This window comes from Moschus berezovskii, chromosome 4 (assembly GCF_049115385.1).
Source record: "Moschus berezovskii isolate FMDL1 chromosome 4, NW_MosBer_1.0, whole genome shotgun sequence".
Taxonomy (NCBI): Eukaryota; Metazoa; Chordata; class Mammalia; order Artiodactyla; family Moschidae; genus Moschus; species Moschus berezovskii.
In genome coordinates, this window is record NC_142463.1 from 10,858,678 (window position 1) to 10,878,081 (window position 19,404).

At 37.8% G+C, this 19,404-nt stretch overlaps 1 protein-coding gene and 1 non-coding gene across 3 annotated transcripts in view; one reads left to right on the forward strand and one right to left on the reverse strand.

Moving 5' to 3' along the window:
• Window positions 1-19,404, forward strand: part of AGO3 (argonaute RISC catalytic component 3) — a 132,175-nt gene that overhangs the window by 25,255 nt on the left and 87,516 nt on the right. Inside the window, exons 1-2 of one of the 2 annotated variants that reach the window (XM_055402950.2) lie at window positions 4,569-4,704; window positions 16,342-16,406. In XM_055402950.2, coding sequence (XP_055258925.1) covers window positions 16,357-16,406 — 50 coding nt within the window. In that variant the 5' untranslated portion in view covers window positions 4,569-4,704; window positions 16,342-16,356. Of the gene's footprint in view, window positions 1-4,532; window positions 4,705-16,341; window positions 16,407-19,404 lie in introns of those variants that run through there. The other variant, XM_055402949.2, reaches the window with a different exon arrangement.
• On the reverse strand, window positions 161-233 carry TRNAD-AUC (transfer RNA aspartic acid (anticodon AUC)). Its single transcript has one exon. It is a non-coding gene; the product is annotated as a tRNA-Asp (tRNA).

Genomic DNA, 19,404 nt, shown 5'->3' on the forward strand with positions numbered 1-19,404 from the left:
CCAATTAAAAATAAATACATTTAAAAAAATCATCATCAAGGTCACTGATGTTTTGAACTAGGAGTTCAATAGCTTTGCATTTTACATTGAGGTTCACGAGCCATTTGAGTTTGTTTTCTTTGGGGTTTTTTACCATACTGAGTGTCTAGTGGGTTCTTAGTTCCCTGACCAGGGATTGAACCTGGGTCCTCAGCAGTGATAGTGTAGAGTCCTAACCACTGGACCACCAGGAATACCCTGAGTTAGTTTTTGAAAAAAGTTTTAGATCTGTGTCCAGATTCTTTTCTCCTTTATTTTCTTTAGCATGTGGATATCCATTTGTTTAACAGCACCGTATTTTTAAAATGTCCTTTTTCCATTTAATTGCCTTTGCTCCTCTGTCAAACATGAGTTGACTGTGTGGTTCAGTTTTGGGGCTATCAGTTCTGTTCCTCAGATCTGTTTTTCTGTTTTTTAATGAAAGCTACACTATTTCTATTATTGTAGTCTTATATATTAGCATCAAAAAGAAATACTTAGGTATGAATCTAACAAAATATGTATAAGATGTGTGTGAAGGAAACTGCTAAACTTTGATTTAAAAAAAAAAAGAAAATCTGTGGTTTGGTGGTGTAGTCACTACGTTGTGTCCGACTCTTGTGACCCCATGGACTATATAGCCTGCAAGGCTCGTCTGTCCATGGGATTTCCCAGGCAAGAATACTGGAATGGGTTTCCATTTCCTTCTCCAAAAGAAAATCTAAATAGAGATACATGGGTAGGAAGACTCATTATCATAAAGATCTCAGTCATTCTCAACTTGATTTATGTATGTATCACAATTCCAAACAAAATCTCAGCAAGTTATTTTATGGACATTGAAAAACTGATTGTGAAGTTTATATGGAAAGACAAAAATATCCAGAAGAGCTGCTGCTGCTGCTGCTGCTGCTGCTAAGTCGCGTCAGTCGTGTCCGACTCTGTGCGACCCCATAGACGCAGCCCACCAGGCTCCTCTGTCCCTGGGATTCTCCCGGCAAGAACACTGGAGTGGGTTGCCATTTCCTTCTCCAACCAGAAGAGCTACATGATATTAAAGGAGATTAAAGTCACAGAACTGATTGACAATACCTGATTTCAAAGCTTACTGTAAAATATCTTAATCAAGATAGCATATGTTATTGACAAAAATCTGGATAGATATATCAGTGAAACAAAATAGCACAGCAGAGTAAGTTCCAATCCCAGTTCTGCTACTAAAACAAAAAGACATCCTATGGACTGGAAGAAAATATTTGCAAATGATTCAACCAACAGGGGCTTAATTTCCAAAATATACAAACAACTCCTACAATTCCATAACAACAACAACAAAAAAAACCCACTCAAAAAAAAAACAGAATACCTAAATAGACATTTTTCCAAAGAAGACATACAGATGGCTAACAGGCACATGAAAACATACTCCCCATCACTAATTAAAAATGCAAGTCAAAACTATAATGAGGTATCACCTCACGCCAGTCAGAATGGCCATCATCAAAATGGCCATCCTGCACGTTGTTGGAGAGGGTGTGGAGGAAAAGGAACCCCCCTACAGCATTGGTGGGAATGTAAATTGTTGCAGCCACTATGGAAAACAGTATGGAGGTTCCTCAAAAACTGAAAATAGAATTATCATATAATCTAGCAATCCCAGTCCTGGGTGAGAACCCGCTCAAAACTATAATTAAAAAAGATACATGAACCCCTAATTGATAGCAGCACTATCTACAATATCCAAGGCATGGAAACAACCTAAATGTCCATCAGCAGATGAATGGATAAAGATGTGAGTTACATATATGGGCTTCCCTTGTGGTCAGCTGGTAAAGAATCCACCTGCAATGCGGGAGACCTGGGTTCGATCCCTGTGTTGGGAAGATTTCCCTGGAGAAGGGAAAGGCTACCCACTCCACTTTTCTGGCCTAGAGAATTCCATGGACTGTATAGCCCATGGAGTTGCAAAGGGTTGGACGTGACTGAGTGACTTTCATTTTACTTCACTTCTTCATACATGGAATATTACTAAGGCATTATATATGTATGGATAAAGAAGATGTGTTACATATATGTAACATAATATTATCACTCAGCCATTAAAAAGAGCAAAATAATGCCATTTGCAGCAATATGGATGGACCCAGAGATTATCATATTAAGCAAAGTCAAGTCAGAAAAAGACAGGGACTTCCCTGGTGATCCAGCGGCTAAAACTCCATTCTCCCAATGCAGATCTCTTGGGTTTAATTCCTGGTTAGGGAACTGGATCCCACATGCTGCAACTGAGAGTTCACATACCTCAACTAAAAGAATCCTGCATTCTACAGTGAAGACCTGGCACAACAACATAAATAATTTTTTTTTAAAGCGACAAATACCATATGATATCACTTATATGTGAAATCTAAAATACTACACAAATGAACATGTCTAGAAAACAGAAACAGACTTACAGACATAGAGAACAAACTTGTGGTTGCCAAGGGAGAAGCAGGTTGGAGGTGGAAAGGACTGGAGTTTGGTATTAGCAGATGGGAACTGTTATATGTAGGATGCATAAACAACAAAGTCCTACTGTATAGCACAAGGAACTATATTCAGTATCCTGTGATAAACCAAAATGGAAAATAATATGAAAATGGATATATGTATAACTGGGTCACCTTGCTGTAAAGCAGAAATTAAACATAACATTGTAAATCAACTGTACTGCAGTAATGTTTAAAAAATTAGAAAAATTATTATAAAACGTAGTAAGAGCTTGGTAAATTTTATCTATTGTTTATGTTCTGATTTGATCCTGACAAGATTCATGAAAAAGAGGCAGATTAGATATTATTTCCGTTTTATAGATCAGGCAGTAGAATTTAAGGGCTATTAACTGTGTAACAAAGAGCAAGTGGTTAGGGGCTTCCCTGGTGGCGCTAGTGGTAAAGAACCTACCTGCCAGTGCAAGAGAGGCCGGTTCAATCCCTGAGCCAAGAAGATCCCTTGGAGTAGGAAATGGTAACTCCAATATTCTTGCCTGGGAAATCCCATGGACAGAGGAGCCTGGCAGGCTACAGTCCATGGGGCCGCAAAGAGTTGGACATGACTGAGCGACTAACACACACTTACTTTGTTTATTGTGAATAGTACTGCTATGAGCATAGGTATATAATTATCAAGAGCCCGCTTTCAGTTCTTTTGGGTTTATACCCAGAAGTATAGATAATAGATCTATTGGCTCATATGATAAGTCTGCTTTTAATGTTTTGAGGAACCACTCTACTGTTTTCCAAAGTAGCTATACCATTTTACATTTTATCAACAATTTTTCCAATTTTATCTGCTTTTGTGTACTAGTAAGCTGTATTTTTCTAGGATTTTGTCTAATTCATCAAACTTTCAAATTTATTAACAGTGTTTGTAATGTCTTTGGTATTTGTCTAATACATTTTTTCCATTTATATTGGTTACTTCAACCTTTTTTCTCATGTTATGAAAGTTTGTATTGTCTGGAATTTATCACTTTATTTATCTTTTCAAGTAATTGATTTTGTCCTTTGTTGATCCTTTTTTTTTTTTTTGTATATTGTTTTTTATTTTGTTCATTTGTCCTTACCCTTCTATAAGATTATTCTGCTGTTGGTCACACACTCTTTGGATACGAGTGGTTTGTGGATTTGTGATCAATCCTGGGTGTTCATTGGAAGGACTGATGCTAAAGCTGAAACTCCAATACTTTGGCCACCTCATGCGACGAGTTGACTCACTGGAAAAGACTCTGATGCTAGGAGGGATTGGGGGTGGGAGGAGACGGGGATGACAGAGAATGAGATGGCTGGGTGGCATCACCGACTCGATGGACATGCTGCTGCTACTGCTGAGTCACTTCAATCGTGTCCAACTCTGTGTGACCCCATAGATGGAAGCCCACCAGGCTCCCCCGTCCCTGGGATTCTCCAGGCAAGAACACTGGAGTGGGTTGCCATTTCCTTCTCCAATGTGTGAAAGTGAAAAGTGAAAGTGAAGTCGCTCAGTCGTGTCTGACCCTTAGCGACCCCATGGACTGCAGCCTACCAGGCTCCTCCATCCACGGGATTTTCTAGGCAAGAGTACTGGAGTGGCTTGCCATTGCCTTCTCCGCGATGGACATGAGTTTGAGTGAACTCTGGGAGTTGGTGATGGATAGGGAGGCCTGGCATGCTATGATTCATGGGGTCGCAAAGAGTCGGACACGACTGAGCGACTGAACTGAACTGAACTATGCTCACCTGGGTTTGTGTGATTGTTTTTTCCACCCCTTCCAAAACAGTTTTTCAGAGGTACCCCATTTTTTCTCTGTATGTTTTAATGAAGAAAGTAAATTGGAGTGAAAGAAAGGGGTCTTAGAATTGACGTCATTTTTCAGCACTAGGCTTTAATCATTATCAGCTGTACTTAAAATTCTAACCTACTCTAGTTGACAAGATTATCAAACGCAGCTTGTAACAGTGTTTCTGTCTCTCTTTTTTTCCCTTCCCTGGCAGGACCCGTTGGGGCCCAGCCCCTACTCATGGTGCCCAGAAGACCTGGCTATGGCACCATGGGCAAACCCATTAAATTGCTGGCTAACTGTTTTCAAGTTGAAATTCCAAAGATTGATGTCTACCTCTATGAGGTAGATATTAAACCAGACAAGTGTCCTAGGAGAGTGAACAGGTAAGAATCAAGAAGTCACAGAGATCTTTTGCTGTTGGTTTTTGTCCTTGCTTTAGAAATTATGTTTATCTTGTATGTCTAAATAGCAGTGTTTAATGTCTAACAGTTTGACCAAGAACACATGGTAACTTTCTTGGAAATTGACTGTACTTCAGAGGTGTGATAATGGGGGAAATCTCCAAATAGTCTTGAAATTTTTCTGTTATAGTAACCTCATATATTTTCTCTGTGATAATAGAAAAGGTCCAACTCACTGTTACATGCTCTGAAAATCAGACTGAGCTTTTTTTTCCTTTGCTATTAGGTAATATCTATCTGTGCTTTCTTTTCACTTCCCACCCACCTTGAACTTATTTACCCCTTCTGTAATGTTCCCTTTAAGACGATGGTGATTGTCATGGTTTTATGCCTTCCCATCCTCAACTCCTCTAACTGTTCCCTACTGTTATATAGTAACAAGTATATATGATATATAAAGATTTGCAGTCTGCTCTTAATAAGCTTCTCTCACTCCCTCCAAACACTATGGATGTGGATATGGTTTAGGTAATATAGGAAATGTGAAAGGAATTTATGACATGATGTATACCACAAATGAGGTTTTTTAAATTGGTATACTTGCTTTACAATGTTGTGTTAGTTTCTGCTGTACAATAGCATGAATCATCTATAAGTATACATATACTCCCTCCCTCTGGAACCCACCTCCCGCTCCCTCCAGGTCATCACAGAACACTGAGCTGGGCTCCCTGTGCTGTACAGCAGCTTCCCCCTAGCTGTCTGTTTCACACACAGTGGTGTATATATGTCAGTGCTACTCTCTCAGTTTGTACCACCCTCTCCTTGCCCCCTCCTGTGAGATAAGATCCATAAGAAATATGAAATAAATTAGTACTAAGAAACTTTGTAAAAACATATAACGGAAAACCCCTGTCATATGAGTGTTATAATTAACATGTAATACAGAGTTCTTTCTGAGGTCAAGAAGCAAATTGTAGAGTATTAGAAGTGGAGAAACCTAAGGTATCAACTAATCTGATACCTTTTTTCCCCCCGATACCTTTTTTATAGCTGAAATCCAGAAAGGTTGAGAGGCTTATTCAACAACGCTTGCTAATAGCAAATGTGAGACCAGAACTCCAGAATCCTGACTTGATAGTCATTAAGAAATAATTTGTAACCCAAGAAGGGAAGGGATTGAATTAATCTAAAGAGTTGGTAGAATTGCAGATAGCTGTAGTAAAGAAAGCACTTTTTTTTTTTTTTTTTTTTAAGATAAGGCAGCAGTAACAAAGATACAAACTCCAGGAGATAGTGAAGGACAGGGAAGCCTGGCACGCTGCAGTCCATGGGGTCGCAAAGAGTCAGACATGACTTAGCGACTGAACAGCAACAAAGGTATGGCAGTTGAGGAGAACCAGGTGTACTGAACTAAGCCAGGCTTAAAGGGGAGGTTCTAGTCAGTTACTGCAGTACTTGCCATCTGTGAGAAGTTGATTACCTCACCTTGCTGTAGCCTCCACCTCTTTCCTGAGCTTTGGACTGACACCTTACTGTCTATAAAGGACTTCAAACAACGTATTCTCTGAGTCCTCCTCCCCACACTCTGGTCATGTTGCTGTATTCTTTTTCTCTACCTAAATTCCCAAACTAGAACTTCCTTTTCCTCCTATTGGTGATCATGTCCTATTGCTTCTTTTTCAGAAATTATTCCCTAATCTGGCCCCCTCTGTCCACATTACTGCTTCCTTGGTTTCAGACCCTTATTTGTTGCCTAGACTATTGTAATGACCTTGTCTGCCCTAACATCTCTTTCTCTCTCCATTCTCCTTACATATCTACACTTTTGGCATAGTTACCCTTTTAAGTAAGAAATCTCATTATTTCATTCCCCTGCTTTTAAATGCGTTCAGCTGCCTATTGCCTACAGAACAGCATCCCACGTTTAGGATAGTATGCTCTTCTTAGTTAGGCTCTAACCTTTATCTTTATTCATATTCTGCAACTCCTACCTGAAATGCCCTCTCTGCCTTTATCTATCTGGCAAACTTCCATTATTTTTCAAGACAAACCTTTTGAACTCCATTGTCAGATGGTAGTTCACTTTTTAAAATAAAAAATAACTGGCAGTTTATTAATCGATGGAGTATATTGTACAACAAATTCCCTCACATCTTTCAGGAAGAAAAACTGTTAGATTTGAAGAATAAAGACATCACCCACTGAATCTGGACATCATTAAAACGTGCCTTAAATATTTCTGGGAAAAGGGACACAACACTCTACTCAGGAAAAACATACAGTCCAGGTCTTTTATTTTCTTTGTAGCCATTGTGACACAGATTCATGGAGAATGGACTCAGCAGTTCAGGCTCCTTCCCACTGGTTCTGACATAGTGTGTGTCTCTGGGTGGAGCAAGCTGGTGCTTCAGCTGAACCCAAATACTTTTCTTTTTGGCTCCCTTCTTTTTCTGATCATTTTCCTTTACACATTTCAGGAAATTGTCTTGGCTCTTAGACTGATTAATGTGGTCCATGTGCACATTAATTCTCTTGGCAAGAATCTTTCCCTTAACTTGTTTGTTTACACGGATGCCAACAGCATGCTAGGTAACACTGCAAACTCTTCCAGTTTTTTTGCCACAGTAACATTTATGGGGCATTCCTTGTCACGCATGGTGCCCTCCCCTTGTTATCTACAATACCACCTCTCTTATTGATTTGCGTGATGTATGTAGCCACAGGAGCAACTCCATGTTTCCTAAAAGACCGCAGAACATATAGCGAGTACCCCTCCTCTTTCCCTTCGTGTTGGTCATTTTGGAAAAATGCTGGAGGATGGTGGTTCCAGCCAAAAGGCCAGCTCATTCTACTATGACCTTGTAGTACTTGATTGGTATGCACTTTTGTTATAATATTTTTAGTACAATATTTGTTGCTACTTTCTTTTCTCAGCATAACCTCTTCATGAAAAGTTATATTCTTTATCATCATCTTTGTAACCTTGATCTTAGCTCAGTGATTGGCACAGAGAGATGGTGATTACAGCCATGAAATTAAAAGACGCTTACTCCTTGGAAGGAAAGTTATGACCAACCTAGATAGCATATTAAAAAGCAGAGACATTACTTTGCCAACAAAGGTCCGTCTAGTCAAGGCTATGGTTTTTCCCGTGGTCATGTATGGATGTGAGAGTTGGACTGTGAAGAAAGCTGATCGCCGAAGAATTGATGCTTTTGAACTGTGGTGCTGGAGAAGACTCTTGAGAGTCCCTTGGACTGCAAGGAGATCCAACCAGTCCATTCTAAAGGAGATCAGTCCTGGGTGTTCACTCGAAGGACTGATGCTAAAGCTGAAACTCCAGTGACTTTGGCCACCTCATGCGAAGAGTTGATTAATTGGAAAAGACTCTGATGCTGAGAGGGATTGCGGGCAGGAGGAGAAGGGGACGACAGAGGATGAGATGGCTAGATGGCATCACCGACTCAATGGACATGAGGTTGAGTGAACTCCGGGAGTTGGTGATGGACCGGGAGGCCTGGCGTGCTGATTCATGGGTCGCAAAAAGAGTCGGACATGACTGAGCGACTGAACTGAACTGACTGAAATACTCAATAAAATGAACAAAGTGCTTATAAAAGTAAAAGGGGATGAGTGTATTGGTGAGAGACAGGAAAGAGAACTGGACATTATAGAGGGCTTCATATGCCTAGATATGGATGTTCAGTGCCCTATCCTCTCTCCTAGAATATGCAGGTTAGTCTTTATCATAGTATCCTTTTCTTCTGTCTGTCTTTGTGCTTACAGGGATCACCCATCTCATGCTGCACTCTCAAATTCCCTTTTTCTTGTTTCTCAAAACTAAGGTGTTGATGTGTAAATTTGAGCAAAGGATAATCCTTACCTTTTTGGTAGATGTTTACATTTTTTAAAGGCGTTTATTAATCTAAAGAAATCTCTTAACCGATAGAATGTCTAAGGCAGATATTTCTTAGCTGAATTTCTTATTGCTTCTCCACCTTGCCCTGCCTGAAGGAATTATCCTTAACTTTAGCAATATATAGTGGAGAATTCTTATATGTTATTTATTGAATAGGAAAATTATATAATGATAACATTAGAAACAGAGATCAAATTGCCAACATTTGCTGGATTATAGAGAAAGCTAGGGAATTAAAAAAAACATTTGTCTCTCTTTCATCGACTATGCCAAAGACTTTGACTGTCTGGATCATAATAAGCTGTGGAAAGCTAAATACCAGACCATCTTACCTGTCTCCTGAGAAATCTATTTGTGGGTCAAGAAGCAACAGTTAGAACCCTATATGGACAGGGTTGTCTGCTGTCACCCTGTTTGTTTAACCTGTACACCGAGCACATCATGAAAAATGCCCGGCTGGATGAACTCATCCAAGCTGGAATCAAGATAGCGGCAGAAACATCAACAGCCTTAGATATTTGGATTATACCATTCTAATGGCAGCAAGCTATGAGGAACTAAAGAGCATCTTGATGAGGGTAAAGGAAGAAAGTGAAAGAGCAGGCTTAAAACTAAATATTAAAAAAACTTAAGATCACAGCATCTGGCCCCATCACTTCATGGCAAATAGAAGGGGAAAAAGTGGAAGCAGTGACAGATTTCCTCATCCTGGGCTCTAAAATCACTGTGGATGGTGACTGCAGCCATGAAATCAGAAGATGATTGCTTCTTGGCAGGAAAGCTATGACAAGCCTAGACAGTGTGTTAAAAAGCAGTACTCTGCCGACAGAGGTCCATATAGTCAAGGCTATGGTCTTCCCAGTGGTCACATACGGTTGTGAGAGTTGGACCGTAAAGAAGGCAGATCACCTTCAAACTGTGGTGCTGGAGAAGACTCCTGAGAATCCCTTGGACAGCAAGGAGATCAAACCAGTCAATCTTAAGGGAAATCAACCCTGAATACTCATCGGAAGGACTGATGCTGTAGCTGAAATTCCAGTATTTTGATCATTTGATGCAAACGGCTGACTCATTGGAAAAGTCCCTGATGCTGGGAAAGATTAAGGGCAGAAGGACAAGAGGGCGTCATAGGATGAGATGGCTAGATGGCATCACCAGGGCAATGGACATGAACTTGGGCAAACTTCAGGAGATGGTGAGGGACAGAGAGGCCTGGCATGCTGCAGTCCATGGGGTAGCAAAGAGTTGGACACGACTATGCGACTGAACAACAACCGTGTTAGAACAACAAAATCATCTGAAGACAAAATGGGTTGGAATTGAGGGAATGATAGGAGTTGGAGGCTTGGGACTTAGAGGTATGTCAGTTAAGGTTTTTTTTTAGTATTTCAGATGAGTCTCATAAGAGACTGAGGCAGTAGCAATAATATTGGGTAAAAAAGATCAAAATTGTTTATATTAGATTTGTTCCTTTTCCTACCTTTTTTTGGTAAAGGAATAATCACATGTTATATGTGTGTATATGAAGTTGTGTACCATAGAGTTTCAACATGTTGGTTAAATTTGAGAGGAACATATATATAATAAATTAGTGTGGTACATTCTGGTTTTAACTTACGGCCCTGTTGACATCCCTAATTGTATTTCATCTTTATGTTGCTTTGTCTTCTTATGTTATTTGTCAGTAGAAGTAGAGGATCTGTAATTAAGATGTTTCCAAATGGAAATTTTTTTTATCAGGTACCTTTTATTTGAGTTTTGACAGGAGCTAGAGGATTTCTTTGGAACTCTAAAATTGGCATTAACCAACTTTATACTTTGTTAATAATATTGACTTAATTTTATGTCAACATCCACAAAACTTATTCCTTTTGTTTTCTTCAGGAGACTAGTTCTTGTTTTCACTTTTTGCAGTATTACATACAACTAGTCAGTTAAAATTGTTAATGGGCTTCCTAAATTGGTTCAGTTCAAAAACTAGAATTCTAAAAGTTAAAAGAAACTGAATAGAATTTTACAATTCCCTTTCAATATTAACTAAATAGTTATGAGCCAAAATGTAGCAGTATTTAAGTCAACACATATGAGGTTTCTCTTGTCCATATGCCACATGCTCAAATATTTGGAACTATGGCATTAATCATACTAGTAGAATGATGTATTGCAGCCAAGCAAGTTTCCACTTTAGTCAGAAGAGTTTTCTTGGACAAAATATGCAGGAAATGCTTGTGAATCATCTTGTGAGTCAATTTTTCTACCTTAGATTTTCTTTCTGTTGCTTTTTTTGTCCTTCCCTCACTTCTTTGCGGAGTGTGTATCTATGTGTTTCTTTTTTTCTCTATTAAATTATTTGATTTTAAAATCATCATTGGTTAAAAGAGTAAAGCAGATTTCACATGTTTCTATGTGCTTTTTTACAAGTGAATGGTATTAATAACTAAAAGTTAATTTTTAGAAGTATTATGACCTAGAGCGTCAAATCTGTAACTTGAGATTTTTATGCTCGTTTGTCCAACTACTAAATATATATCAGGGTAAATCCTCAGTAGACTGTCAGTGTACTTATTCAAAGTTGTTAAATAGTGAAATAGGTGTGAAAATTGTATATGCAGCATGATTATAAATGCAAGATCTACTTGTATAAAGGTTTGAAGGAATCTTGAAATGGTAATAGAGTGATCAAATTTTTTTCCTTTCATAAATTAAATATCTTACAGTCATTATATTAGTATGATTGTGTTTACTCAGTCGTGTCAGCTGTGACTCTTTGCCACCCTGTCAGGCTCATCTGTCCATGGGATTTTTCAGGCAAGAATACTGCAATGGGTTGCCATTTCCTTCCCCACAGGATCTTCCTGACCCAGGAATTGAACCTGCGTCTCCTATGTGTCCTGCATTGCAGGCGGATTCTTTACTCATTACTATTCTATTACGATTAATGACATAGTGCTGAATATTTGTGCATATCGCATGCAGATGTAATATAATTCTGATGGTTGAATTTTAGAAGGAAAAAATAAATCTATATTGAAAAGATTTTGACTTTTATGTAGAAATCATCACAAGTCAGAGTGTTTGAAGAAACTCTCTTTTGTTATTAGGAATATTATTGACAGTGTTATACTAGGGTAGTGTTCCAAGAAAGGGACATTCTTTTTTTAAATAACAACTTTATTGATATACAGTTCACATGGTACACAATTCACTCATTTAAAATGTACAATTCAGTGTTATTTAGTATGTTTACAGTAATAGTGTACAACCATCACCCCAGTCATACTTTAGAACATTTTGTCCTCTCCCAAAGGAATCTCGCACTCATTAGCAGTCACTCCCCATTTCCTCCCTCCCTGCATCCCTGGGAGGAGGGAGGAAACACTAGCCTACTTTCTTTCTCTGTAGATTTGCTTTTTCTGGACATTTCAATGTAAATGGAATCATACAGTATGTGGCCTTTTGTGTGACTGACCTCTTTCATTTCACATGTTTTCACATAATGTTGTAACAGAAAGAAGTGAGTGTAAGTCGCTCAGTTGTGCCCGACTCTATGCAGCCCCACAGACTGTAGTCCACTAGTCTCCTCTGTCCATGGGATTCTCCAGGCAAGAATACTGGAGTGGGGCAGCCACTTCCTTCTACGGGGATCTTCCCAACCCAGGGACTGAATCCGTGTCTACCTGCATTGCAGGCAGATTCTTTACCGTCTGAGTCACCAGAGAAGTCCCTTAATGTTGTAGTATCTATTAGTATTTCATTACTTTTTATTACTTAATAATATTCCATTATATGGATGTTTTGTGTTTCTGTTCACTTATTGATGGACGTGTGAGTTGTTTGCACTTTTTGGCTCTTAAGATTTATGTTGCTATTCACATTCATGTTTTCATTTCTCTTGAGTGTATACCCAAGAGTGGAATCAAGTAGTAACTCGATGTTTAATCTTTTGAGGAACTGCCAGAATCTTCCAAAGTGGATGCGTCATTTTACATTCCTGATAGCACTGTGTGGTGATTCCGATTTCTCTACATCCTCATTAACGCTTGTTACCTGTTTTTCACTAGCTATCTTAGTAAGTGTTGAGTAGTATCACATTGTTACTTTGATTTGCATTTCCCTGATGGCTAATGATGTTGAGCATCTTTTTGTGTACTTATTGGATATTTGCATATTTTCAGAGAAATATCTGTCCAAGTCTTTTGCCCATTTTTAAATTAAATCATTTGCCTTTTTTGTTACTAAGTTGTAGGAGTTCTTTATACCTTCTCAGATAAGATGATTTGCAAAAGTTTTCTCCTTTTCTGCACCTTGCCTTTTTTACTTCCCTTAAAAAATTTTTCTTTTTTCTTGAAATTGAGATATAGTTGATTTACAATATTATATTAGTTTCAGATGTACAACATAATGATTTGGCATTTAATAGATTATACTCCATAAAAAGTAAAATGTTGGCTTTATTCCTTTTGCATTTTCACTTTCTTTGAAACACATTTTTTATTTTGATGAAGTCTAGTTATTTTTTCTTTTGTTAGCCTTTCTTTTAGTGTGTTTTGAGAGGTATGCTTCTGATTAAAATGATTTAGAAGTCATACCCCCAAAAAACACTACCAGTGAAAATTAAATGGTTTAGTTTTGCATGTTCTGCTGTCTTGGGGAAACTATACCATACAAAATATATAATTTTTTAAAAGCAAGTTTTATTTGCCTTGTTAGTTGTTAGTCACTTGTAAGATAAGAAAGCTAATAGATGGTGAATATTTCAAATCTCAAAGTTCTTTTAAAGTAGCATCTAAATAAATTACTCACTAATCTTTTGGCTGATGTTCCTATATTTGAAATTCAAAGGTACTTTTCAAAGATACTGTTGTAAATAAAGATATGTCTAAACATAGGGACTAGTAGGTAGGGTTTATTTTTAACATCTATCCATTTATATAGATTTAATTAAATTACAGTGTAGGATGTGCCTTGATTGTTTACTTCTAGCCTTCTCCTTTTTTTCCTTAGACTGAGTTAATTTAAAGCAGTTATCTGAATGTGCTATATTATTGTACCAATTAAGAATGCTATTGGTACTAGATTTCAACATTTATGGATCTGACTAGTACTATAATTCTAAATCCTACAGTAACTTTTAAAACTTAAAGATCATTTAAAAAATCTTCCCTGTGTTTTCTTAACTGTTTAATGTATTGTGCTTCTGTTTTGTGTCAGGAACTGTGCTAAGCTCTGAAGATAACAAGATAAATAAGACATGATTCCTGCCAAGGATTTTATAGTCTGTGTTGAGTGACAAGTTCTGTGAGATGTGTGGTGTATGCTTTTTATAAAAGAGTTCTGATTCCCGATTTTGGTTATGGAGGCAGATAGAGTAGATGACATGCTATCTGAGCTGAATAGTTACCTGGTGGAACAGGGGAAAGAATATTCCATATTGAGAACATGAGTAAAGGTATAACATGTTTATGTAACAGAAATCGGCCAGTATAAATAGAGTAGAAAGAGTCTGAAAAGTTGACCAGGGAATAGGTTATGAAGGATCTTAAATCCATGCTAAGGCTTGTGAATTCAGAAAGAGTAGAGAGCCATATTCCCATGGACAGAGGAGCCTGGTGGGCAACAAACAGTCCATGGGGTCGCAAAGAGTCGGCCACGACTGAGTGGCTTCACACACTCATTCAACAATAAATAAACATATATATTTATACACAGAAATTAAATTTTTAATTAAAAAAATTATACTACTATTCTAACTTTGCATAACTATCAAAAAATTAAAGGTGGGAAACAATATTTGAAATAAACTAAGACTATAGTAATTTGAAATGTTCTGATTTCTGTACCAGAAACCTGATAGAATATGTGCTACACACTTGAACAGAAAAAAGTTACAGCTTGCTGAAAATGAATGAATGAGTGAGCGTTTCACTGTTAACCCACATTACAGAAATCCCATTATTCCCTTAGGATTTCTTGTGTACCTACATGTGTTGTTACACCTGACCATCTCATGTGGACTAAGTGAGGGCACCCGTGTCAATCTCTATTCAAGGATTTTAGTCCATCTTAATTAGTAATTGTTAGATGAAAATTAAATATTAATACTTCTAACGATTTTTTCTCATACTCCAGCATACCCCCTAGCACCTCTAGTACTTGCTTTTTTAAATTTGAAGTATAGTTGATTTATAACATTAGTTTCAGGTGTATAGCTTAGTGATTCAGTATTTTTTGCAATTATACTTCATTATAGTTTATTAAAAGATAATGGTTATAATTCCCTATGCTGTCCTCTTTGCTGAACTGTTTAATATTTTATGCTGCTGCTGCAGCTGTTTAGTCACTAATTCGTGTCCAACTTTTTGCAACCCCATGGACTATAGCCAACTAGGTTCCTCTGTCCATGGGATTTCCCAGGTGAGAATACTATAGTGGCTTGCCGTTTCGTTCTCCAGGGGATCTTCCCAACCCAGGGATCGAACTCACATCTCCTGCATTGCAGGCAGATTCTTTACCACTGAGCCACCAGGAACGAGGTGATAGTTAAAAGCTAGGGAGAGTGCATAGAGTCAAGAAGACTGAGAGTAGATTCCCGGGATAAGACTCAGGTTTGTCAATGAAGACACTTAGGAGTTTGGAAAGGTAGGAAAACCAGGACAAAGTAGAAGGTGTTTCAGAGAAAGTAAGTCAAGTATCATGATTTTCAAGGATAGATCACAGTTGCAGATGCTCAAAGAAGCCAGGAATATAGAGACTGAAAAGAGACTGTGTCTGGAGAAGTCAGTGGTGGTCTGAAGGAGAGTGTTCTAGAAGAGAATTGTTAGTGTAAGCCACCTTGAGTTAAAAATCTATTATTCAATCTATTCTGTCAATCATTTGTGAATACTAGAAGTAGTTACTAAATTAACTATTGTGGTTGTATAAGGTTATGAAAGAATTCACACCCATGTGAACTGGCAGTGAAGATAGTTTATGCTGAAATGCTCTGATGTACTATGAATTTTGTAAAGTATTAAAAATTTGATCTAAAGTATAACTCTACTCTGCATCTTTAAACTTTATCTTGACACAAAAGTATTTATTGGCTACCCTCTCTGCTACTTAGCACAGAGGTATGAAGTTAAATTAGAAGTTGGAAGGATACTAGAAGAGACTTTTGAGCTGTTTTCATTGTGTTTTATAAACCACTAGGTGATTTCAGCATCTTGTTGTATCTTAGCAGTATTGTTATACCTTCTCCAGTATTCTTGCCTGTAGAATCCTCATGGACAGAGAAACCTGGAGGGCTACAGTCCGTGGGGTCACAAAGTCGGACACGACTGAGTGACTCAGCACAGCACATACTTTAGCCATCTTCCTTTATGCTGTCTGTGCTGTAGTCACAGATTAGTTTATTAGCGGGGAATACGAAATTAAGGTGAAAAGTCACTTTAGAGGAATATACTGTTTCATGCCTTCTCCTAAAGACTAATGTATTAGTTCCCATTTTACCTTTAGGGAGTAGAGAATTAAGAGGTACTTAAAAATGAGATGAATGAAGATGGATGTCTGTGAGTTTATAGTAACAATTAACAGGAAAGGAAAATAATTTCCTCTCCTCCTTTTTATGTTAAAGTTTCCCTTTCCTACCATTTTTCTGTTGTATGAGTCAGGTGATAAAGTGGAACTTACTGAAACCAATATTAAATTTTACTTTACAGTCTGTGCACCAGAGCATGATGGAATCAAAAGACTTGGTACCAGAATGTAGGAAGTGGTGGTTGAGGTAAGAGTGGGAAGGTAGGCTGTAGCCCTTTGTAAGACCTAATGTACTCAGGTAGGTTCCATCTTTGTAGTGACTGCCAGATATTCTTCAGAATTTAAAAATTGTATCCTGAGGTTCATCAGAAGTGCATCATATTATTCTTTGCAAGAATTCTTCCTTCTTCAGACTAAGGTTATTAGTAAAAGGAAGCCACTGAAAAGTGGTTAGAAATTCTTATTCCCAGTTATTTAGATTTTCTTTCCTGCATGCTGTTTTAGAAGTTAAAATATTTTATGTATTTTGGTTATTGTAGCTTTACTTTTTGGAGAAGGCAATGGCAAGCCACTCCAGTACTCTTGCCTAGAAAATCCCACGGATGGAGGAGCCTGGTGGGCTGCAGTCTGTGGGGTCACACAGAGTCGGACACGACTGAAGTGACTTAGCAGCAGCAGCAGCAGCTTTACTTTTTATTGTAAGCTAAGAAGCTGGCTTAACAATACACACTTAAAATATTGTTCTGAAATTTCTACATTTGAACAAAAGACACCCCCCTCCCAGTTGTTATAATAAAAGGCTGCTGCTAAGTCTCTTCAGTCGTGTCCGACTCTGTGCGACCCCATAGACGGCAGCCCACCAGGCTCCCCCGTCCTTAGGATTCTCCAGGCAGGAACACTGGAGTGGTTTGCCATTTCCTTCTCCAGTGCATGAAAGTGAAAAGTGAAAGTGAAGTCGCTCAGTCATGTCTGACTCTTTGCGACCCCATGGACTGCAGCCTACCAGGCTCCTCTGTCCATGGGATTTTCCAGGCAAGAGTACTGGAGTGGGCTGCCATTGCCTAGTGTTCCCCAACTACACTATGGAGAAAATTCCATTCACAGTTTCTGTTAATTACCAGCATTCATTCTTTGTATTATTTACAGTATTTGATGCTGGTACATTATAATGTATCTGTTAGTTGTTTGGAAGAGTTCAGTACATCAGTATAATTGTTGAAGCACGTTTTTGAGGTAATTATGCTTAAATTTTTATATAAAAATAATACCATTCATATTTACTTTTTTCCCCCAAGGTACGTTCACTGATATCCCACGTCATCCCTGTAACAGTCCAAGACTATTACCTCAGTTTTATTGATAAAGGAACTAAATTCAGAGAGGCCAAGTAAATTTCCTAACAATTTAATGGCAGAATGAGACTAAAACCTCTTGTCTGCTTATTTTTTCTCCAGTAATTATGTTACCACATATTATAAAGATTTTTCAAATTGGCCGTTTCTCAGTTCAGACTTTCTTCATAATTCAGTGAGTATTTTTGCTGCTCTAGCTGACTAGATGACTTCTAGATAAATTAGTATATTGGAGAGCTTTTCCTCCAGTTTTACATCCCTTCCTGATGGACATTCTGATAAACTACCCTTTGCCACTGTATCATTTGAGATAAAAAACGAAAAGTTGCAGTCCCTGGATTTGTCAGTTTGTTAACTTGAACAATAAAATTCCATTAAAAGTCAAATTACATTGTATTAGTGAAAGGTTAAAGTTAAAATTGCTCAATGTATCTATAATTCTAATACCATTCTGTAAAGACTCTGAAGTCTCGAGTTCAAATAAATTTTTGGTGTAATTACACATAAAGGAGTCTCTGAATCTTATACTATGATAAAATCTACAATTTCATATTTGATACTCTCTTAATTAAATTTTACTGTTAGAGGGGATTGTAGACATTATTCATTTCGATCTTCTAGTTGGTATCTTCCCTGGCATAACAGCTCCTTGAACAGTTCTAGCAAGGATGAACTCAGGTACTTTATGAGATAGTGTAAACCACTTGTGAATAACTCTGGTGGTTAGAAAATGTTGGAAATTTTTGTTCCAAAATACTGCTCCTTATATTTTCCAACTATTTGTCTGATTTCTGTCCTCCCATACAAGGAAGATACTCAGGTTTTCACATGACAGTCTGTCAAAATAACTGAAGACTTCTCTAATTTCCTTTGACTCCTTCCTATTTCCAGACTAAGAGTCTTTACTTTGATTTATTTTTATTTATATTATGTGAGATTCTATCACAATTATCTTCTTCTGGTTGTGTTTCATCTTTTATGGTCTTAGGTTTTTTCCAAATTGAATGGAATGACCTGTGTAATAGATGGTGGGAAGGTTACCTGCTTTATACTGACTTTTTAAATATATGCAACCTGACTTTAATTTTGAAGAAACTACATCACAATATTAGTTGATTTTGGATTTATAGTCATCTAAAGCTTCCCTGGTGGCTCAGACGGTAAAAAAATCCGCATGCAGTGCAGGAGACCTGGGTTCTATCCCTGGGTTGGAAAGACCCCCTGGAGGAGGGCATGGCAACAAACTCCAGTATTCTTGCCTGGAGAATCCCATGGACAGAGGAGCCTGGCGGGCTATAGTCCAAGGAGTCGCAAAAAGTCAGACTCAACTGAGTGACTAAGCAGGGCACAAAGCCCTTTTGCATGAAAGCAGTAGATAAGTTCAGATCCTTTAATTTATTTTTATTGCCATTGAACTTTTCAAACATAAGTTTTTCGACTTTACAGTTACCCTTATTATATTTCATCTTCATTTGTTTATTGTTGCAGTTTGTCAGTAGCTTTTAACATTACTAATTTGTTTTTGGCATACTAGCCTTTCTTGTGTTTGTATCATTTGAGAGTTTCTTAACCAACAGATATTTTTTGATTGCTTATTATATGTAGGGTGCTAGATGTTTCTTTTGCTTATTGTATTAATAGTTTGGGGAGAACTTCACAGATTTATTTTGATAAATGTTTCCATGAATATCCAAGTTAACTTAGAGAAAGAAAAGGAACTTCCCCTGCCCCACATTATAATTTAATAAAACACCCCAGTAATCATGGAAGCGTATGATACTTGTCCAGGAACAGACAAGTAGACCGCTGGCACAACATAGAAAACTCAGTTCAGAACTTAAGGTAAACTGTAATTAAAATTGATCAGTTAAGTATAGACTGTTTAGTAGACAG